The 14,177-nt window shown below is 45.6% G+C and overlaps 1 protein-coding gene across 8 annotated transcripts in view; it reads left to right on the plus strand.

The window, feature by feature from the left end:
- Positions 1–14,177, plus strand: part of SLC5A11 (solute carrier family 5 member 11) — a 51,995-nt gene that overhangs the window by 20,651 nt on the left and 17,167 nt on the right. For all 8 annotated transcript variants that reach the window (XM_032607135.1, XM_032607136.1, XM_032607137.1 and 5 more), the window contains exons 6-8: positions 7,891–7,995; positions 9,124–9,229; positions 11,907–11,987. In XM_032607135.1, coding sequence (XP_032463026.1) covers positions 7,891–7,995; positions 9,124–9,229; positions 11,907–11,987 — 292 coding nt within the window. The remainder of the gene's footprint in view (positions 1–7,890; positions 7,996–9,123; positions 9,230–11,906; positions 11,988–14,177) is intronic.

The following is a 14,177-nucleotide window of genomic DNA, read 5'->3' on the forward strand; positions in this document are numbered from 1 at the left end:
TTTCCATGGGAAGGGGGCATGGTGGGGATGGTGCAGGCGGTAACGTGAGCGATGGTTCAGGAGGTAATGCGAGCGATGGGGAGCCATGGGGAGCGGCAGATGAAGCCACGCTGGCCCGCCCGCTGCTCACCTCCTGCTGTGCGGCCCGGTTCCTAATGGGCCTTGGACCGGCACTGGTCTGCGGCCCGGGGGTTGGGGGCCTCTGCGTTAGTCCCTCAGAGGTCCCAGCATTAGCGTGGGATGATGCACAGCTGAGACAATTAGGAACCCTGTCCTTAGCATTTCCCACCTAGTGATGGACATCAAAGATACATGGGGGGCAGGGGCTTTCAGAAGCTGGAAGAAACGTAGGCTCAAAAAAATTTTTTAATGCCAAAACACAAATGTAAAAATCACAGTCTTTTCTAAATGTTTAAGCCACAACATATTACTGCTTTTAACATACACACACACACACACACGCGCGCGCGCGCGCGCGCGCGCGATTCAGTGATTTTTTTTCTTCCTTTGTACCCAAAACCATAATTATTGAGTTATTTCTGGCTGATGTGATATGTCAAAATTTTTGTTACAAAATAATGCTGCTTTAGACTTTTTGAAAAATAAGTTAAAAAAATCACTTCTAGGGACTTCCCTGGCAATCCAGTGGTTAAGACTGCATGCTTCCAATACAGGGGGCACAGGTTCGATCCCTGGTGGGGGAACTAGGATCCCACATGCTGTGCAGTGCAGCCAAAAAATAAAATAAAAAAATAAACTTAAAAATCACCTGTGATCTTACTGACAGTTTTCTGTCATTCATACCATCTAGACTTAATTCTATTTTAGACATTCTACTACACAGGGCAAGATATCATACAATATCATAGTGTTATTCATCAAGCAATAACTGATTTTAACTTTTTATTACAGAAATTAAAAAAAATACACAAAGTAGAAAGAACTACTTAATGATCAGAGAAATCATTGAAAAAAAAAATCACTCCGTAGCAGAAGTAGTGCAACCTTATGCAAAGGGCAGTGATGTAGGGATAAATAACCTCACTTGGAGATAATAGTCTAAAAGCATGGTTTTTGGTGACTAGGGACCTGGTTCTGCCCATACCCACCTGTGATTAGCTCCCACATAGACAAAATCTCTGGGATAGAACAACACTGACTGGGACTGAGGATCTCTGGGCCAAAGCATCAGCAGATATTTCTTGAGCACCTAGTACAGGAAAGAGTAAAGGATGGTGGAGATGTAGGTTAATTCATAGGTAGAGTGGCCAGACGTTCTCAGCTGATGGTTTCCATTTTCTCTGGGAAGTAGAAGACAGTGTCATTTGCTGAATGAGGAAGGAATTTGTGTGGTCGAAGGTTAATAAGAGGCATGAAGATTTGAAATGACTTCTATAGTTTGTAATAGAAAAACCTGTGGACAACCCCAGTATCGCTCATTAGGGGACTGGGCATCTGTACTGTGGATATCATGCTGTGAAAAGGGCTGAAACGGACAGAGTTGTGCTGCTGTGAAAGGATCTCCAAGCTCTGTTGTTCAATAAAAAATTCCTGTGACTCTAGACATTCTTTGGGCAACATCTTATTCAGAGAGAAGATTAAGCCCATATTAGATAATAAATGCCAGAGTGCTGAAAAAAGATAAAAAGCTACCCAATCTATTTTTATTGGGCAATAAAATAAACACAGAGAAAAGTGGTAAAGCACAAATGTACAGCTTAACAAACTACTGTAAAATGAACACCCAGATCAAGACACAAAACAGGGACTTCCCTGGCGGTCCAGTGGTTAAGACTCCGTGCTTCCACTGCAGGGGGCACGGGTTCAATCCTAGGTCGGGGAAGTTCCACATGCTGCATGGGGCGTCCAAAAGACACAAAATATAACACTCCCCCACCTGCCTTTAGCAGATCACAGATGCCTTCCTTTCACAGTGACTTTCATTGGACTCCCTTCTTTACTTTTCTTCACAGTTTTAATTGGGCATATACCTAAACAAGATGGTTTAATTGTACTTTTCTGGAATGAAATATACATAGAATTGGGGGGGTTACATTCTTTCCTTGCATGTAGCTGGTATGTTCATTTCCATTGCTATGTAGTATCCTGTAGTATGACTATACCCCAATATATTTGTCTATTCTTTTGTTCGTGGGCATTTAGGTTGTTCCTAATGTTGGCCTGTGATAGACAACGCTGCTGTGAACATTTTTATACATGTCCTGATGCACATAAACAAGGTTGCTCCTAATGTTAGCCTATGATGGACAATGCTGCTATGAACACTTTTTTTTTTTTTTTTTTTGCGATACGCGGGCCTCTCACTGTTGTGGCCTCTCCCATTGCGGAGCACAGGCTCCGGACGCGCAGGCTCAGCAGTCATGGCTCACGGGCCCAGCCGCTCCGCGGCATGTGGGATCTTCCCGGACGGGGGCACAAACACGTGTCCCCTGCATCGGCAGGCGGACTTTCAATCACTGCGCCACCAGGGAAGCCCGAACGTGGATTCTTAACCACTGGATCACCAGGGACGTCCCACTCACTGTTCTTTCCACTGAAAATTCTGTTTATATATTTTCTGGCCATTTGAACTTTCTCTTTAGGGAAGTAACTTGTCTAGGACTTTTGCCAACTTTTCTATTATGTTATATAGCTTCTTCTTACTGATAGAAGCTCTTTATACATTCTGGAAACAAACCCTTAGGGTGATTATATGTGTTGCAAATATCTTTTCCCCACTTACTCTGTGGTTTGCCTTTTAACTCTCTTAATGGTGTTTTTTGATGAACAGATCTTAGATGTTTTAAAAAGTTATTTTATTCAAGTATAGTTGATTTACAATGCTGTGTTAATTTCTGCTGTACAGCAGAGTGATTCAGTTATACATATATATACATGCTTTTTCATATTATTTTCCATTATGGTGTATCACAGGATATTGAATAGAGTTCCCTGTGCTCTACAGCAGGACCATGTTGTTTATCCATTCTATATATATAATAGCTTGCATCTGCTAATCCCAAATTCCCGATCCATCCCTCCTGCACCCCCCACCCCCTTGGCAACCACAAGTCTGTTCTCTATGTCTGTGAGTCTATTTCTGTTTCGTAGATGGGTTCATTTGTGTCATATTTTAGATTCCACATATAAGTGATATTGTATAGTATTTGTCTTTCTTTCTCCATTCATCTGTTGATGGGCATTTAGGTTGTTTCCATGTTTTGGCTATTATGAATAGTGCTGCTATGAACTTGGGGTGCATGTATCTTTTTGGTTTTGTTTTGTTTTAATATTTATTTATTTACTTGGCTGTGTTGGGTCTTCGTCACAGCATGTAGGATCTTTCGTTGTGGTGCGCGAGCTTCTCTCTAGTTGTGGTGCATGGACTCTAGAGCACGCAGGCTCAGTACTTGCAGTGCATGGGCTTAGCTGCCCCATTGTATGGGGGATCTTAGTTCCCTGGCCAGGGATCGAACCTGCGTCCCCTGCATTGGAAGGCAGATTCTTAACCACTGGACCACCAGGGAAGTCCCCATGTATCTTTTTGAATTAGAGTTTTGTCCGGATATACACCCAGGAGTGGGATTGTTGGATCATATGGCAACTCCATTTTTATTTTTTTAAGAAACCTCCATACTGTTTTCCATACTGGCCACACCAACTTACATTCCAACCAACAGTGTAGGAGGGTTCCCTTTAACAGATCTTAGTTTTAATGTAGTTCCATTTATCATTTTTCCTTAATTACTATCTTTTATGTCTTATTAAAAAATATTTCCTACTCTAAAGTCATAAAGATATTCTCCTATATTACCTTCTAGAACTTTTCACATTTAAGTCAATTATCCACCTAGAAGTAATTTTGGTCTACCATATTTTGAGAATAGGATAACGCCAATATGACCCATCAAGAAAATTACAGACCAGTTTTACTTATGAATATGGAAAATGACCTCTACTCTTTAGAGGCCCACCCTACTCTCTAACCACCAGTTTACTCCTGTCAGTTCATTCATTTATTTGTTCATTGAAGAAGCATTTATTGAGCTGAATGCCAACTGCATTCCAGGCACTGGTCTAACAGTTCCTCATCCTTACCAGGCTCTCTACTTCCCCAGCCCTTTACAGTGCTTTCCCCTCTTGCTGGAAAGTTTTCCTTTTCCTTTGTGATTCGGTTAACTCCTATCATCTATCCAAATCCTACTTCAAGCAACTATTCCTCCAGGAAGCCCTTTCTGACCTCTCTGATTAGGTGACGTCTCCTCCTTCATTGTGTTCGCCACAGTTGCCGTTTTGCCTTTGCTTGTGTGATTATTAAATGAATACGCCTCTCCCATTAGACTGTGTGTTTTTCCCATTATACTTTCTCAACATCAGCAGTAGTAACATTTGGGGCAGGATAATTCTTTGTTGTGTGTTTTTTTTTTTTTTTTTTGTTGTGTGTTTTTATGCGTGTGTGAGGGGTAGTCTGTTCATTGTAGGATGTTTGCAACGTCCCCGATCTCTATCCACTAGATGTCAATAGCACCCCCCCAAACTGTGGCAGCTGCGGTGTCTCCCGACATTGCCAAATGTTCCCTGGGGAGGTATGAAATCTCTTCCTTCCATTGAGAGCCACTGCACTAGACTGTGTGTCTCTCCCATTAGATTGTAAGCTCCAGGAGGGCAAGAACTATCTCTGTTTTCTCCCAGTGTCTAGAACAGTGCCTGATACATAGTAGGTATTTGAAAAATATTTGTTGAAATTGCTCAGTAGCGGGGTCCCTGATTTCAGAAGGAAGTGAAATGAAGGATGAGCTGACACCCAAAAGAAGAGGCACCAATTAGGGACTGAAAGTCTTGGTCAGGTCCCAAAGCCGGGGTCATCAGAGTGGGCAAACGGAAGGGTTGCACTGATGAAAATTTGGGGTATCGGAGGTGAATGGGGTCCTGGAGATGACGAGGTTTGGATGTTGGCCAGAGAAATGGGTTGCTGGAGTGGAAATGCCCATCTGTTGGGGTTAAACAAAGACACTGTACAAGATGTCCCAGTGGGTGCTCGTCACTGTCCTTGAAGCTGCTTCCAGACTCAGGGAAAGTCTAGAAAGAGGGGAAGACAGTGGAGGAGCTGAATTCTCATTGGCTGCTGGACAGTGTTCCTGGGAGGCTTGGGGTGGGCAGAAGTTGCTATGGCCGGATGGCATGGGTTTCCGAGGAAGAGGGAGGGGTTTTACATGAGGACTGAGTGTGGCTGTCTGGACGTGATTCAAGGGAGAGTAAGAGAGATGCTGAAGTTCCCTCACTGCCCTGCACCCCCAGGAGATGAGGAACCACCAGACCAAGGCACTTGGGCGGTCCCCTCTCAGGGCAGTTGTCATTGGCTGCGTTTATTTCCTGTTAACATTCACCCAGCAACACTCAGAGGGTGGTTCCTGTGTTAACAGTCATTCACCTCTCTGTCTCTGTCTCTCTCAACCTCGCTTGATGGCAAATTGCCTTCTTAGCTACTTTATGACAAACAGCCTAGGTTCTGTGTCCCGTCTGTCAGCAAGCTTCACATTTCTCCCCAGAGTCTGATTTCTAGATACCAGTACTGCTCGCCTTCTGATGACTTTCATGCCTCCTTCCTTTCTTAGCTCATCAGAAACTTCCTGCATGTGGCAGGCTGTGTGGCTCTCTAGATCGTAATGGAGGTCAACTGATGATAAAAGCTGTCAGTCCTGGGCTTCCCTGGTGGCGCAGTGGTTGAGAGTCCGCCTGCCGATTCAGGGGACACGTGTTCGTGCCCCGGTCCGGGAAGATCCCACATGCCGCGGAGCGGCTGGGCCCGTGAGCCGTGGCCGCTGAGCCTGCGCGTCCGGAGCCTGTGCTCTGCAGCAGGAGAGGCCACAGCAGTGAGAGGCCTGCGTACCGCAAAAAAAAAAAAAAAAAATCTGTCAGCCAATGATAAGAGTCTTGCTCCCCACCAAGACCAGCTGGTGGCTGTCATTCACAGACGAGATAGTGAATCCTCTTGAGCAGCATCTTCCTTGGTCCACTTATCTGAATGGGCTGAAGTTCTCATGCGCTCTCTCTAATTAGCTTTCATACCATCACCAAGAGTGTGTCCATTCAATATGGTTTGATTGAATCTTTCCGTGTGTTATTCCCTGGTAGAGTGTCAGATCTCAGTGCAATGTGCTTCTGGAAAATCCCTGCTGTGTTTGCCTTGCAACAAATCAGAGGGTTGAGGCAAGCCACTCATGAGGGTCAGAATCCTGAGTTGCCCTTTTGGGGAGAGGGGGAGGAAAGAGATGCTTCTTTTTAATTTTAAGGTGTCTATTTATTCCTAGAGTTCAATTTTTTTGGCCAATATTTTATTATGAAAAAAATTTCAAACCTACATCAGTGTTGAAATAATTTGACACTGGACACTCTTATAGTCTTGAATACTGTACCCAGATTCTACTATTAACAACTTACCATTCTTTTTTTTTTTTTTTTTTGCGGTACACGGGCCTCTCACTGTTGTGGCCTCTCCCGTCGCGGAGCACAGGCTCCGGACACGCAGGCTTAGCAGCCATGATTCACAGGTCCAGACGCTCTGCGGCATGTGGGACCTTCCCGGACCAGGGCACGAACCCGTGTCCCCTGCATTGGCAGGCGGACTGTCAACCACTGTGCCACCAGGGAAGCCCCAACAACTTACCATTCTTGAATCAAGTCTGGCCATCCAGTCTCTCCCAGTCTCCACTCCCAACTTCTTCTACCTTCACAATCTGACCTTGGGATGGATGGTTTGCCATTTATCAGCTCATGATCGGGTACCTATTAGTCTACTCCCTGGGTTAGACTAAGGAACACCCAAGCAGCAACAGCCTGGACGAGGGGCTGCAAACATAATCATTACTCTGTCTTTTCCCATCCAACATCCGGGACCTCATGGAAGAACAGTTGTGCATTTGAGGTTCCATTGTCTAGACAAGGCATTGTCTCAACCCCCAAGTCTGCGGGTACAGTGAGGAGACTGGGCAAGGACATGCTATCCCCAAAGTGCCACCCAAATAATGGTTCTCCTCGGTATGGCTCAGCCCCTGGGGTGCCTTATATGGTAATGGCACCTAGCTTTGGCCCACCCATCTGGACCTAATTCAGTGCTTCCCTGGTTTCTCTGCTGTCTCTGGATTCTCTGCTCCTGGTAACGTGGCTGAAGGGTTACATGAGAGCAACTTCCCCAAAGGTTAGAACATGGACAAATGGAGATGCTTGAGATGAGTTTAGGTGTTAGACATGGAGCCAAATACACTGAATCACCTGGCGAAATTATTTCCTCTTCCATCATCTTTCAATGAGCTCAAGGGTGAAGTCTCATGTTGGTGTTAGTGAGCATTTAACACCTGTTCAACACTTTTCCTGACTTCTTTTGAATGAGTAAGCTCTCGGTCCAGGGTTTTTGGTGTGCAAGAGGAAGTTGCCAGGGAAGAATAGAACATGAATGAGTGATTTTATTATCCATGTGCATATTTTTGCTGGTTCCCTTAAGTTTAGGATTGATATTTCATTTACAGTGGTGATTTGAAGTTTTCTTTTTAGATAAGTTTACTTCAATATAAACATGAGTTGGTTTAAAGAAAAACATTAAGTTTTATAATAGTAACATCTATATTAATAAGTTTTATGTAATAACATTAATAACACAGGAGAGGGCAAAAATTGGGGTGGCGTATACATTTGGGATATATGGTAGTTGGGTACCTAACTCTGCACAGAACCCCAGTCCATCCTCACCCTACCCCTTTGTTCCATTTTCTCTTCTCTTTTAAGTCTCCCATTGAGAATCCCAAGAAGACCATCTGTGCTTCTGAGTTTGGGGAGAAGCGGGGAGGGGGAAGAAGGGCTGTTGGGTGGCAAAATCTCAACTCTGGTCCCCAGGTCACCACGATGCCAGAATACCTAAGGAAACGCTTTGGCGGCAACAGGATCCCCATCATCCTGGCTGTGCTCTACCTGTTTATCTACATCTTCACCAAGATCTCGGTAAGGTGGGGACACAGCCTGGTGAGAAGCTCAGCTGGTGGTGTCCCTCCCCTATTGAGGAAGCTTCTGGGAGGTTCAAGGAAGTTGGGAGGGGTGGGGGCAAAGGCTAAGCTGGGGCAGAGGAAGTACAGAAAAAAGGTAGAGGAAAGGACTCCTCCCCCTTCTCCTGCCAAAGCTTCTTCAGCAACATCTTGGGATGGTGCCCATCGCTGAATGGGACTCTGAGAGCCCTCAGGTGGGTCTGTCATCTTCCTCCTGGGATCAGGCAGTTATCAACTATTAATCATATGTGCTGATGGCCCACTGAGCCTGCCCCACCCTGACGTTTGGATGGGCAGGTCTTCTGGAAAGCAGCCAGAGCAGATACTTTGCAGCCTCCAGTACGTGCTGCTCAGCCTGACTCACACCGATGCCCTCTTCTCTTCCATCTGGAGCTGGGGGAAACCTTGTCCTATGTGGGGGAGGGGGGTGGGCAGAGGAATTCCCATTCAATTCAAACAACCATAGCTGACTCTGGGCCAGCTCCAGATGTGAAAGGCAGAAGGACAATGCTTGCTCTCATTCTGGTGGGAAGCTACAGATGTGGGGTAACCTTCCCGAGGAAAGTTACATCTGAGGAGGATGTAGAGAGGATGCAGAGAAAGGGGGATTGGCATTCCAGAGGGCTGGACAGAATAAGAAAACGGGTGTATTTCAGTGCGTCTGGGAGCATGAAGTGAGTCAAGAAAATGAGGTCAAGTGGCAGGCAAACCATGGAGGGGCTGGTATACAGCTCTAACTTATTTGAGCATCATCTTGGGGGCAGTAGGGAGCTACTGAAGAGTTTTGATGAGGATGAGATGATCATGATGGTATTTGATAAAGGCTGCAGTGTGGAGGATGGAGAGTAGGCAGATCAAGAATAGAATCAGGAAGACGACTGAGGCGCTTGTATTAGCCCAGTGAAGGGGCCTCAAACATAGTCACCCGTAGGGCTCCCGTTTGAGACCCCTGATCTAGGAAGAGATGAAGAAAGGACATCATATGATGTTTCTGTGTTTGCCAGAATCAAGGCTAGGGTCTGAGCCTGGGGAAACTGTGCTAAAACGTCCATCCATTCATTCACCCGTCAACTTCATGTCTCTCCAGGTAGACATGTATGCAGGTGCCATCTTCATTCAGCAGTCTTTGCGCCTAAATCTCTACCTGGCCATAGTCGGGCTGCTGGCCATCACAGCTCTATACACTGTTGCAGGTACGACTGAACAAGGGGTGATTCTGGGAGAGGTGGTGGGCAGGGGCTGTGGGCCACCCTGTCTTTTCCTGGCTCGTCTTCTGATGTTCCAGTGTGCTAAGACCATGTCTTCATGAACCCTCAGTCCATCACCCCAGATAATATGATTTCTCTTGGTCATCGTCCAAAGGAAGAGGGATGCCTGATAGAAGGGAGGATTTTTAAAGGGACCACAACTGCATAAAGCTATTTTCCATTTATTTATTCAAGAACTATTCGTTAGAACCTACTAACTGCTGAGCATGGGTATTCACACACACTATACAAAGCTAGACCATAAACCACTGCAATTCTGGAGCCTGAGGCCTGGGAGCCTCAGCTTTCCCCCTCAGACTCGCATCCCAGAAGAGTGGCTGGTGGAGTGCAGCACCTGGACATGTATCTGCTTTTGAATATTCACCTTCTCATCTTCTGTTCCAGTTTCATCCTTCTCTGCCTCCTCTTGGTGTAATTCATTCCACAAATTATCTATATCTATCTATGTATCACCTACTATATACCAGGCATCGTGCTAGGAAATGGGGCATAGCAGTCAACAAGATAGACAAAATCTTTTTTTTTTTTTTGGCCGTGCAGCTTGTGGGATCTTAGTTCCCCCACCAGGGATTGAACCCGGGCTCACGGCATTGAAAGCACCCAGTCCTAACCACTGGACCACCAGGGAATTCCCATGACAGAAAAAATCTTTACTCCAAAAGAACTTACATTCTAGTGGGGAAGGGGAGACAGACAATGAACAAGGAAGCCAATAGTGATGTCAGAGTATACTGTTATAACAAGATGGGGAATAATGGTGGGAGGATTCTTTTCCATCCAACGTTCAGGCAAGGCCTCTCTAAGGTGATATGTGGACCAGATTTAAATGAGATAGAGGGAAGACTCTGACATGAGAACCCGTGTTGTTTGTTTGAGGAGTAGCAAGGGGGTCAGGGTGGCTGAAGCTGAGCGAGCACATGTGTTGAGGCTGAGTCCTGTCTAGCTGTGGAGGAGGCCACTCATACAAGCTGGAGTGACAGTGGTGACGCCGGCATTGGCTGTGCTGCAGCCCTGATGGGAGGAGACAGGAGTGGAGGGAAGGGCAGGCACCGGAGCCTCGAAGGAAATCAGATGAGCCTGGATTTAGTCCCAAATGCCGTGGAACACCACTGGAGGCTCTAGACAGAAGAGTGACCAGTTCTCAGAAATACAAAAGCCCGCTGATGCAGAAAGACCTGGGCTGAGTTTTCAGCGCTAACAGAAGCCACGTGTCTGGGGCACAGGGAAAGGAAAGGTTTAGTCGCAATTGCCAATCTATCTCTCTGTTTGGGGGTGTCTCCCCCATTAGACTAGAAGCTCTGAGGAGACAGGCAACATGCTGTTTTGTTTGCCTCTGTATCCCTACCACGTAGAACTAGGTTGGGCGCTCACCAGATGTTTGGTGAGTGATTGAATAAAACACTAGATGCAGTGCCTGGTGAGTGATAAATGCCCAATAAACATTAGTATAGAGACGTGGGTGGGTTTCAGTGGTATCAGTCTTCAGGATCTCACCACACTCAGGCTGACTAATTGCCTGAGTGGGGCCAGCAGAGAACTGGGGCCAGATGCTAAGCCAGTTCTCTCTCCATTTGTGAGATGACCCTATTCCTGGGGCAAAGAAGGAGGAATCACAGAACAACACACCCACATGAATGTCTGTTTGGCTTTTTTAGTGTCCTGTGACTTTACCCATGAGTAAATCTGTTCATGTCAGATAAGTGTCCCTTCTCTGTAGGGAAAGAGGAAGGAGAAAGGGATAGGGAAGAGACTGGAAAGATTGTTTTGTCCAGATGCTGATGGATTTGCTACCATGATTGTCATTACAAAGATTTTTCTAGGTGGCAAGACCAATAAGAATCCACTGAGGCCAACCACTGTGACCCTCTTTGGGAAGCCTATTAGACTCTGAATACCTAGTACTCACATCCTCTTTCCAATGTTTAAAGGTCTTCAGAGCTTGGGGACCATGGCCCAAGCATCACTTCCCATGTCAGTTAGAAATTACTGTGTAACTAACCACCTACCCCCCATTAGGGAGTTAATGGTTTATTTCCGCCCACAATTCATTCCATGCTTTGCCTGGGTGGTTCTTCTGCTGGTCTCACCTGGCTCGGTTGAATTATACTAGTTAGATGGTACCTGGAACAGCTGGGTGGAACAACATGGTCTCACTCAGGTGGCTGGTGGTTAGCTTGGCTGTCAGCTGGGCTTTCCTTCCAGGTGGCCCTTCATGCTCCATGAGGCTAGACTGGGCTTCTTAAAGAAGCATAGTGTTCTCGGGGCAACACAAGAACAAGAGCAGGAACTGCAGGCCTCTTGAGGACCAGACTTGGAGCTGCACAACATCACTTCCACCGTATCTATTGGTTAAAGCAAGTCATTCGGCCAAACCATATTTAAGAAGAAGAGAAATCTTCACCTCAACGTGAAAGGAGCAGCAAGGCCACATTACTAAATGGGCAGGCACCTGGGAAGGAGATATTGTGGCCATCTTTGCAAACAATCAACACTAGGAACTCTCCCCCGTCAGGTCTTGAAATTCCAAGTTGCCTCTGGCACCCAAGTAACTCCTCTCCCCCAGAGTACCTGACCCTCACCTCAGTGCTCATCTTCCCACTAGGTGGCCTGGCTGCTGTGATCTACACGGATGCTCTCCAGACTCTGATCATGCTTATAGGAGCGCTCACCCTGATGGGCTACAGTAAGTGGGGTGCCAGGGTCATTTGGGTGGATGACAGCACCTCTCTCAAGCATGGACATCTGCTTTCATCACTGTTTCAAACCCAGCTGGGGATTCCTGCTTGAGGCATGGTCATTTTAGCTGGAAGAGAGCTGTGCGTATCATGGAAACTTACTGCTTTTTTTTTTTTTTTTTTAATTTATTTATTTATTTTTGGCTGTGTTGGGTCTTCGTTTCTCTACCAAGGGCTTTCTCTAGTTGCGGCAAGTGGGGGCCACTCCTCATCGCGGTGTGCGGGCCTCTCACTATCGTGGCCTCTCGTTGCGGAGCACAGGCTCCAGACGCACAGGCTCAGTAATTGTGGCTCACGGGGCTAGTTGCTCCGCGGCATGTGGGATCTTCCCTGACCAGGGCTCGAACCGGTGTCCCCTGCATTGGCAGGCAGATTCTCAACCACTGCGCCACCAGGGAAGCCCAGGAAACTTACTGTTTTTTAAGGAAAAGTTAATAGATCCTCCTATGTTGACGTGGATAAATAAACAAATAAAAGGGGGCAAAAGGAAAACTCTTCCTTACAGGAGAATTCCAATTAATAGATGAAGACAGACTGAGGGAAATAGAATATCACTATTAGAACATCACAGTCATAATTGCTATAGACAAGATCCAATGATAAATGCTGAAGTCAGCGCATGAGAGTTTATGAAGAAATAAGATATTTGCTTGGTTTCAAAGTATCACGTCCAAAATATTTATTAATTACAAAGGGCAATATAGCCACTTTACAGTGGAGAAACATGGCACGTGCCACTGTAACTAAGCGATCAAGGCATATTAACTGATATTACAGTAATCAGACGTACCAGTATGTAGCTCCTGATATGGTACATTGAGAAGGACACAGCATCACCTCTGTGCCATTCTTGCCAAAATATATAACCTCAACTTCATCGTAAATAAACATCAGGCAAACCCAAATTAAGGGACATTTTACACACTACAATGACCAGTATTCTTCAAAAGTATCAAGGACATGAAAAATAAGGAAAGACTGAGGAACTACAGAGAAAGGAGGAAGCATAAATAAACACAGTGTGAGATCCTGGATTGGATCCCAGAAGAGAAAAAGAACATTAGTGGTGCAAATTGAACAGCCCATACTGTAGTTAATAGTAAGGCACCAATGTTAATTTCTTAGTTTCTGTAACTGTACTTTGCTTATGTAAGACAGTGACACTAGGAGAAGGTGTATGGGAACTCTCTGTACTACTTATACAATTCTTCTGTATGTCTATAATTATCTCAAAATTAAAAGTTCATAAATGAATACCTATTAAAACACTAGTGATCCAGATGTTTTATCATTTAATGCTCATAACAACCCAATGATATCAGTATTATTTTTACCCCTTTTGTTGGATGAGAAAATTAAGGCACCAACTGTTAGCTCAAGGTCACAAAGTTAGAATTCAAAGCCAGGATTCAAACCCAGTCAGACTGACTTCAGATCTCATACCCTTCCTTCCCCATCATACTCCCTGTTGATAATAGTGGGGAGATAATGTGGTAATAACTTTTGTGGGAAGAGTCTAAGAGCAGGAGTCAAAGAGTATAGGCAGGAATTTTTACCTTAACATTGTGCCTTCCTGCCTGCCGATGCAGAGGACGCAGGTTCGTGCCCCGGTCCGGGAAGATCCCACATGCCGTGGAGTGGCTGGGCCCGTGAGCCATGGCTGTTGAGCCTGCGCTCCGCAACGGGAGAAGCCACAACAGTGAGAGGCCCACATACCGCAAAAAAAAACCCCCAAAACAAACAAACAAACAAAAAAGAGAAACTGAAAAACTGACCTAAAATGGAGCTTATTAAAGTGACTGAAATCAAGATCCCCCACTTTCCTTTATACCAAAAGGATTCCAAATTTCATTTGGTACCCTGATGTCTCCTACATGGGTGCTACTCAGACTGTGGTCCAGGGACCAGCAGCATCAGTGTCAACTGGGAGCCCATTAGAAGGGCAGAATCCCAGGCACCACTGCAGACTTGCTGAATCAGGATATGCTTTTTAATGGTTCCCAGGCGATTTGTGTGTACATTAAAGTTTACGATGCTCTGCCTACTTTATTTTCACCCATCCTGGGGTGATTCTTTTCTCAGCCTTTCTACCTGCTATTATCTATATGTATGTGCTTTACACACTCAGATGGGCAGGT

This window comes from Phocoena sinus, chromosome 15 (genome assembly GCF_008692025.1).
Source record: "Phocoena sinus isolate mPhoSin1 chromosome 15, mPhoSin1.pri, whole genome shotgun sequence".
Taxonomy (NCBI): Eukaryota; Metazoa; Chordata; class Mammalia; order Artiodactyla; family Phocoenidae; genus Phocoena; species Phocoena sinus.